Source organism: Mya arenaria, chromosome 16 (genome assembly GCF_026914265.1).
Source record: "Mya arenaria isolate MELC-2E11 chromosome 16, ASM2691426v1".
NCBI lineage: Eukaryota > Metazoa > Mollusca > Bivalvia > Myida > Myidae > Mya > Mya arenaria.
Genome location: NC_069137.1, coordinates 2,487,993 through 2,497,800, shown reverse-complemented (window position 1 = coordinate 2,497,800; position 9,808 = coordinate 2,487,993). Strand labels below are relative to the sequence as shown.

Here is a 9,808-nt window from a genome sequence, read left to right as displayed (position 1 = left end):
AACGGCTGGAATGGTTTACACTTTTCACGAATTATCAGTCTCATGAGTGATATGTAACGGATGGAATGGTTCACACTTTTCACGAATTATGAGTCTCATGAGTGTTATGTAACGGATGGAATGGTTCACACTTTTCACGAATTATCAGTCTCGTGAGTGATATGTAACGGATGGAATGGTTCACACTTTTCACGAATTATGAGTCTCATGAGTGCAATGTATCGGCTAGAATGATTTACACTTTTCACGAATTATCAGTCTCATGAGTGATATGTAACGGATGGAATGGTTCACACTTTTCACGAATTATGAGTCTCATGAGTGTTATGTAACGGCTGGAATGGTTTACACTTTTCACGAATTATCAGTCTCATGAGTGTTATGTAACGGCTGGAATGGTTTACACTTTTCACGAATTATCAGTCTCATGAGTGATATGTAACGGATGGAATGGTTCACACTTTTCACGAATTATGAGTCTCATGAGTGTTATGTAACGGATGGAATGGTTCACACTTTTCACGAATTATCAGTCTCGTGAGTGATATGTAACGGATGGAATGGTTCACACTTTTCACGAATTATGAGTCTCATGAGTGCAATGTATCGGCTAGAATGGTTTACACTTTTCACGAATTATGAGTTTCATGAGCGTTATGTATCGGCTGGAATGGTTTACACTTTTCACGAATTATGAGTCTCATGAGTGTTATGTAAAGGCTGGAATGGTTTACACTTTTCACGAATTATGAGTTTCATGAGTGTTATGTAACGGATGGAATGGTTCACACTTTTCACGACTTATGAGTCTCATGAGTGAAACGTAACGGCTGGAATGGTTTACACTTTTCACGAATTATGAGTTTCATGAGTGTTACGTATCGGATGGAATGGTTCACACTTTTCACGAATTATGAGTCTCAGGAGTGGTATGTAACGGCTGGAATGGTTTAAACTTTTCACGAATTATGAATCTCATGAGTGTTATGTAACGGCTGGAATGGTTTACATTTTTCACGAATTATGAGTTTCATGAGTGTTATGTATCGGATGGAATGGTTCACACTTTTCACGAATTATGAGTCTCATGAGTGTTATGTAACGGCTGGAATGGTTTACATTTTTAACGAATTATGAGTTTCATGAGTGTTATGTATCGGATGGAATGGTTCACACTTTTCACGAAATATGAGTTTCATGAGTGGTATGTATCGGCTGGAATGGTTTACACTTTTCATGAATTATGAGTCTCATGAGTGCTATGTATCGGCTGGAATGGTTTACACTTTTCACGAATTATGAGTCTCATGAGTGTAATGTAACGGCTGGAATGCTTTACACTTTTCACAAATTATGAGTCTCATGAGTGCTTTGTAACGGCTGGAATGGTTTACACTTTTCACTAATTATGAGTCTCATGAGTGTTTTGTAACGGCTGGAATGGTTTACACTTTTCACGAATTATGAGTCTCATGAGTGCTTTGTAACGACTGGAATGGCTTACACTTTTCATGAATTATGAGTCTCATGAGTGCTATGTATCGGCTGGAATGGTTTACACTTTTCACGAATTATGAGTCTCATGAGTGCTATGTAACGGCTGGAATGGTTTACACTTTTCATGAATTATGAGTCTCATGAGTGTTATGTAACGGCTGGAATGATTTACACTTTTCACGAATTATGAGTCTCATGAGAGTTATGTAACGGCTGGAGTTGTTTACACTTTTCACGAATTATGAGTCTAATGAGTGTTATGTAAAGGCTGGAATGGTTTACACTTTTCACGAATTATGAGACTCATGAGTGCTATGTAACGGCTGGAATGGTTTACACTTTTCATGAATTATGAGTCTCATGAGTGTTATGTAACGGCTGGAATGGTTTACACTTTTCACGAATTATGAGTCTCATGAGTGTTATGTAACGGCTGGAATGGTTTACACTTTTCACGAATTTTGAGTCTCATGAGTGTTATGTAACGGCTGGAATGATTTACACTTTTCACGAATTATGAGTCTCATGAGAGTTATGTAACGGCTGGAGTTGTTTACACTTTTCACGAATTATGAGTCTCATGAGTGTTATGTAAAGGCTGGAATGGTTTACACTTTTCACGAATTATGAGTCTCATGAGTGCTATGTATCGGCTGGAATGGTTTACACTTTTCAAGAATTATGAGTCTCATGAGTGTAATGTAACGGCTGGAATGGTTTACACTTTTCACGAATTATGAGTCTCATGAGTGCTATGTAACGGCTGGAATGGTTTACACTTTTCACGAATTATGAGTCTCATGAGTGTTACGTAACGGCTGTATGGGTTAAACTTTTCACGAATTATGAGTCTCATGAGTGCTTTGTAACGGCTGGAGTGGTTTACACTTTTCACGAATTATGAGTCTCATGAGTGCTTTGTAACGGCTGGAATGGTTTACACTTTTCATGAATTATGAGTCTCATGAGTGCTATGTATCGGCTGGAATGGTTTACACTTTTCACGAATTATGAGTCTCATGAGTGTAATGTAACGGCTGTAATGGTTTACACTTTTCACGAATTATGAGTCTCATGGGTGCTATGTAACGGCTTGAATGGTTTACACTTTTCACGAATTATGAGTCTCATGAGTGCTTGTAACGGCTGGAATGGTTTACACTTTTCACGAATTATGAGTCTCATGAGTGTTATGTATCGGATGGAATGGTTCACACTTTTCACGAATTATGAGTCTCATGAGTGTTATGTAACGGCTGGAATGGTTTACACTTTTCACGAATTATGAGTCTCATGAGTGTTATGTAACGGCTGGAATGGTTTACACTTTTCAAGAACTATGAGTCTCATGAGTGTTATGTAACGGCTGGAATGGTTTACACTTTTCAAGAACTATGAGTCTCATGAGTGTTATGTAACGGCTGGAATGGTTTACACTTTTCACGAATTATGAGTCTCATGAGTGTTATGTAACGGCTGGAATGGTTTACACTTTTCACGAATTATGAGTCTCATGAGAGTTATGTAACGGCTGGAGTTGTTTACACTTTTCACGAATTATGAGTCTCATGAGTGTTATGTATCGGCTGGAATGGTTTACACTTTTCACGAATTATGAGTCTCATGAGTGTTATGTAACGGCTGGAATGGTTTACACTTTTCACGAATTATGAGTCTCATGAGTGTTATGTAACGGCTGGAATGGTTTACACTTTTCACGAATTATGAGTCTCAAGAGTGCTATGTAACGGCTGGAATGGTTTACACTTTTCATGAACACGAATTATGAGTCTCATGAGTTTTATGAACGGCGGGAATGGTTTACACTTTTCACGAATTATGAGTCTCATGAGTGTTATGTAACGGCTGGAATGGTTTACACTTTTCACGAATTATGAGTCTCATGAGTGTTATGTAACGGCTGGAGTTGTTTACACTTTTCACGAATTATGAGTCTCATGAGTGGTATGTAACGGCTGGAATGGTTTTTTACTTTTTACGAATTTTGGACTCATGAGTGTTATGTAACGGCTGGAATGGTTTACACTTTTCACGAATTATGAGTCTCATGAGTGTTATGTAACGGCTGGAATGGTTCACACTTTTCACGAATTATGAATCTCATGAGTGTTATGTAACGGCTGGAATGGTTTACACTTTTCATGAATTATGAGTCTCATGAGAGTTATGTAACGGCTGGAATGGTTTACACTTTTTACGAATTTTGGACTCATGAGTGTTATGTAACGAATAATGATTCTATTGAGTTCCAATTATCGGCTGGAATGGTTTACACTTTTCAAGAATTATAAATCTTGTGGGGTTAGTGTTGAGGCTGGAATGGTTTATACTTTTCACGAATTAACAGTCTAAGGAGTCTCATGTATCGTTTTTGTGAACGTCATTTATACATTGCGTGTTACTGATTTTTTTAATGGTATGTGAGATTTGTAGAACGTATAAATGAATTGTATGTAACGGCTTTGTGAATTGTAACTGATTTTTACATTTATATATCTGTTTTGTGAATTGTATGTGACGGATTTGTAGATTGTATAAATGCAAAAATTGTAAAGGGCTCAGGAATCGTTTGTAACAGAATTATACATTGTTTGAAACTGAACTGCGCATTGTGTGTAACGGATTCGTATGACTTAAACAATACTTGACAAAAGTAAAAATAAAAATAATATGCACTTCAAGTTTTCATTCTCACACATTTATTCCATCAATACAACCTGATGATTTTACATTGAATACAAAATTAAACAACGTTGAGCGAAGAACATATCAAATAAATTTGAATTAAACAGCTTGAATAATAAATACAAATGGAAAACTGTCCGACACAGTATCAGCGTCCGACACAGTATCAGCGTCCGACACCAGTACCAGCGTCCGATACCAGTACCAGCGTCCGATACCAGTACCAGCGTCCGATACCAGTACCAGCGTCCGATACCAGTACCAGCGTCCGATATCAGTACCAGCGTCCGATACCAGTACCAGCGTCCGATACCAGTACCAGCGTCCGATACCAGTACCAGCGACCAATACCAGTACCAGTGTCTGATACCAGTACCAGCGTCAGATACCAGTGCCAGCATCAAATACCCGTTTAAACGTCCGACAACAGTACCACTGTCCGATAATATTACCAGCGTCCGAAACCAGTACTATCGTCAGAAACCAATACCAGCGTCCGAAACCAGTTCTTTGAACATGTACTGGACTACGACTGTTCTAGGTAGATTCATGGAGATTATAAAGCTATAAAAATTGTAGAATATTACCAGCGATGTTATTAATCAAACAACATCCAGTATTATCATGATTGTTTACATAGATAGACTCCTCCACGTTCATGTACTTATATACACAGTGTATTGGATTGCCGGCGATGTAAGTAATCATACCTCAAACAAAATTGTATTTTATTACTGGACAGACAGCTACGAACACATGTACTGGTGCCTGGTGGAGGTTTGAAATTAAATTGTTTATAAATTACATTATATAAATAAATAATGACATATCGCACGATATGAAAGTAAAGTTTCAATATCTTCATGTCTAGCCAACGACGCTTCCTGACGCTTGCTTTTGTTGGACGCGACTGAGCGCAGTCTGAAGAGCGGAAGCTATTACGGATGGATCAATGGAACTTCCAGCCGCCGGTTGCGCATGCGTAGCCTGGGCCACGGGTGCAACTGCCGGGGCTTGGGCTACAGCAGCTGTTCTTGCAGCTCCCGCCGCCCTGGCCGCTGCGGCTCCCGCAGCCGCGGCTCCAGCTGCCGCTCCTGCGGCCGCCGCCATATGCGAGCTGCTTGGCGTGTCAGGATCCAACATCAAGTCTTCCATTGTGTCATATGACATGAAAGGCATACCCATCCCATAGCCACCCATCCCATAACCACCCATTCCGAGCCCCAAACCCATGCCACCCATGCCACCCATGGCGCCCATGCCACCCATGACACCCATGCCAGCCATTGGATTCAAGCCCATTGTCGGGTCCATTGCACCCATGAGTCCAGCCATTGGGTTCATCATGCCTGAAACATAAAATAGAAAAACTTATGATCTTGTCCGCCTGAGGCCGAACCCACTGTTAACACTCAGAGACAAAAGATGTGAACCTTATTAATTTTCCTAGTTTCTATTTGACCATTACGTTGTATTTGCACTCTTACTCCCAAATCAGATTTACCTCAATTAATAATATTCTTTTTTATTCAAAAAAGGATTAATAAATGTCAAAAGCAATGCTTCCTATAAAGGATACCGAGTTTAATTTTAAAGCATCTGTGCACCAGATGATCAATTTGCAAGAAAAAAAAGAAAATAACTGTCATAAACTTGGTATTAATGTGTACAATGCAACTTACTAACTGAAGTACAACATAGTTTACAATTTATTTAAGTTTAGCATTTATTTCGTATTTTTCCATTAATAAAGATTACTGAGTATGTCTACCTAGCAGAATTCATTCCTTATGCGTGATTGGCTAGTCGGAGTTATCACGTGATATTACCGAGTCAGGTCTATAGCTTAATTATGTCACCTGATTATAGTAAGCCGTCGTAGCTCAGTGGTTGCGACGCTGGACTAGAATTTTGGCGACACTGGTTCGAACCCGGTCTCCAACACAATTTTTTTTTACATTGTGGTACTTTTTAAAAAATTATCAAAGCGTAACACATTCTATTAAATAATTGTCCTGAGATTTGTTACAGAAAAAAAACTTTTTTTTGTGCCAATCTGGTGTTCAGTCCCTTTAAATAAATGAGCATAAAACACGGTATTTCTACCTTATAAGACGATAGTAGACCGCAGTCAATCATTTAATAGTTTTGCGCTATCTGCCAATAAATTAACGAGCCATTTGAGTTCGATTGTAAATTATTGAGGCCCTTGTTATCAATAACACTGTTTGTTTAATTTGAAAATCTGATATTCGTATATTTAACAAATTACCTTGAATACATTTTACATAAAACATTGTAAATAATGCCTCACTCGGACTATTTTTTAAAAAAAATCTCACTTTTTGAAGGCATACACAATGTTACGTTTATTATTTTCATTAAAATTCCCTACATTTTCTTTCAATCCGCACACAAAATCTTTTCCCAAAATATCAAATTATCTGGGGTGGCTTTCAAATATATTTTTTTTTTATTCTGGATCGGATACCTTAAAGCCGATTGTAAAAACGAATTCGTCATTGATCATCACAATATGGAAAGTGTTTAATACAGTTTGCATTGTTTTAAAGTGAATGCTGGATTGTTACTGCATAATTGAATTTGGTAATACATATGATAAACTTTAAGATAAAACCGTACCCATAGGCGCATGCGCAATCTGCTGTACCGGTTGCGGAGCGGGTGCTGGGGGCGGGGCCTGCAAAAGTAAGTACATTCATGAGCTTTTCCGGTCACTCTAATCACACGAAAAACGCCATATAAAAGAGAAATGCGCAACTTAACGCCAATGCGTTATATGAACCATATATTAAGACACACGCGCGAAACGTTCCGTACATAATGACAAAATCGCAGTAAGTCCGTGTTAAGGACACCAGCTTAAACAAGCGTGAAAATTTCGGGGAACAAAAGTCCTTACAAAGTCCACATTCTTATAATCCTGTTTTCATTGAAAACCTGATTAAAAAATACCAGACATCCTCTATTTGCGGGAATTAGGCAACGATAATTGACTGGCGTATCACGTTGTCATGTAATAATTAATACCTGCTGTACAACTGGCTGTGGCTGCTGTTGTAGTTGTTTTAGTTGCTGCTGCTGTTGCATAATTTCCTGCTGTTGTTGAAGGATTTGTTGCTGTAGTTGTTGTTGCTGTTGCATCATTTGAAGGTCAAAGGAGCCACCAGAAGAACGGCCAGGATTAGAGGTTCTGTAAAATAGGGTTACAAGCTACTAAAAGTCGGAAAGTAAGTTTGGGCTACAGACAACCAAAGTGTGCATATCAAATACGATTAGGCACGAATTTTAAATTCAAAACACAAATGAAAGAAAAATAACAGCAAAGTGTTGATAAACGTACGTTTGTTCTGATTGTGACTGAAATCCACCACCGGAAACACGGTCAGGATTTGAGGCGCGGGTGCTGTAATGTAAGGTTACAAACAACTAAAAAGTTAAAATGAGAAGGTTGGTGTATACAAAAAAGCCAATATTATAGAACATAACTTTATTAATTAAAGACACAATAAAACTTTAAATTTATAAAATTACCCTTGTGCCGACTGCGTTCCAAACGACGAAGAACCCTGACCTGAAGATCCTATTCGGACGGTGCGGGGCTGAGAAAAACCTTGGCGAGATTGTCCCATGGTGTTGTGTTGCCCTAAAATATTCATGTTTTTTATTTGCAAATGTAAAACCAGGTCAGAAGAATGAGGCCTTATCGTAAATACGCCGTTCCCAAAAATATATAACAATTGCTTTACATGAGAAAAATAAAGGGTGTTTTGTATTTAAGGTAATTGGTACTTGAAGGTAATTCACTAGAATTATAAAGCAATCAATACATTTAAGATAATAATGGCTTTGACCAGGGTGTCTTGTATTTTAGTGTATTGCATGGGTAATTGAAGGTAATTCACTAGAGCCATTTATAAACAGTTATACTTTTTAGAGTGTTTTCGAATTGAATTCCAGAAAAGATGTGCCAAGAAAGATGAATAAAATAATGGTTAAAATTTGTCGGATAGCAAAAACAACAATAAGTGTTATAATGTAACCTTGTTATAGAAACATATCGACTGGTAATGACAAGAAGAGGTACAAATGACTTTTAATGCGAACACTTCTAAAACGCAGCATTTTCAATAGCTTTTTTGTTATGGTACGCATGCGCATCATGTTCTACAATTTCTTACCGGAACCGGAAGTGAGTTGAACCTGTCTGGATCCTGATTGCATGAACGGAGAAGTCCCAGAGTGTCCGAATGACTGGCCACCAAACCCACCTTTAATTATAAAGCAGAAAATGTGGATTGCTTGAATACAATGTTTGTGTTGTGGGTATTTTTTTTTAAAAGAAGAAACTTGTTTATTATAACAAATTATCCTTTAATTAGAGAGTTGTTCGAAATATGTGCAGACTAATCAAAAGATAACATGTGAACATCTTATTCCAAGTCTTATACAAATTGACGCAGAATAAGTTTTATACGTTTTACAATGCGGACATGGTTTGCCTGAAAATGCGTATACGCAAAAGACAGAATTCCACATACACTAGTCAGAATTAGAGTATTTATCTGAACGTTTAAATATTAAATCATTGACATTACGACGTTGACTCCGTCGACGCTGAAGGTATAAATGATGTGACAACACATCAACTGTTTTCCGTTACACACTCAAATAGCTTACAATCACCAACCTTGAGAAAGCCGCACTGTTCCGCCTCTAGATCCACCAGAAGAAAACTAAAAAAAGTAATAAAAAACACTCTGTCATACATTTCCAGAAGCAGGTTGAACTACATGCAAATAATCAAACTTACAATGAAAAATAATTCATTTCCGAGCATATATCTTAGCAAATATACTTTAACATAAATTACAACCACATATCCATGAGTTCTTTCCATCACATTTACATCTGCTTGTCGTTAAATCGTTCGCTTTAAATGGATGCACTTTGCAAAAGTAAAGAAAGACAAAAGTATCGTATATGTCTGATATGTTATGCATAAAAATAAATTACTGTTTCATATTGTGTAATATTATAAACATAACCATAAAGTAAAATCATGTGAACACTCAATATTACTAAATGTTGAGACCCGTACTTACCCGTGAAAACCGCTGTGCATTCGACATTCCAAGTAAAAGAATCACAAACAATTTCTGCACCGATCCATCCATCTTGTTTTCTTTTTTACGATTTTTTCACTCTTGAAACAAATATTGGTGAGTAAAATTCGATTATCGATTCTTTTAGTAATTATTATTTTATCTTAGTCTTAATATTTATTCGTTTTATAAATTTGCTCTCTAGTATGTTTTTTATTCATTAATTTCTGTGAAGAACATTCAGCAGTGATATGTGGTGTTCAGATAAAAGATTTGCATCGTTTTGATGTGTTAATGTCCCGGGGGCGTAACTAAATAAATTAGCCACTCCCACTTTGTTTATTTGTTGACAATTTGATCGGTAAACGACTCAGTGTGAAATTAGTGCATCATTTACCCTAATTCGTATGGTAGATAAATTGACGCTTGATATCTTTAAATATTTACCAAATAACTTATTCTTCGCTTGCTTTGACCAA

The 9,808-nt window shown here is 37.3% G+C and overlaps 1 protein-coding gene across 1 annotated transcript; it reads right to left on the bottom strand.

Annotated features, from left to right (window-relative positions):
• Positions 1-5,070: 5,070 nt before the first annotated feature.
• On the bottom strand, positions 5,071-7,856 carry LOC128222344 (mediator of RNA polymerase II transcription subunit 12-like). The gene is made up of 5 exons (XM_052931322.1): positions 7,759-7,856; positions 7,568-7,630; positions 7,255-7,417; positions 6,847-6,904; positions 5,071-5,552 (listed from the first exon to the last, which is right to left on the bottom strand). The coding sequence occupies exons 1-5, from the start codon at positions 7,854-7,856 to the stop codon at positions 5,071-5,073; spliced, it is 864 nt and encodes a 287-aa protein (XP_052787282.1).
• Positions 7,857-9,808: the final 1,952 nt, after the last annotated feature.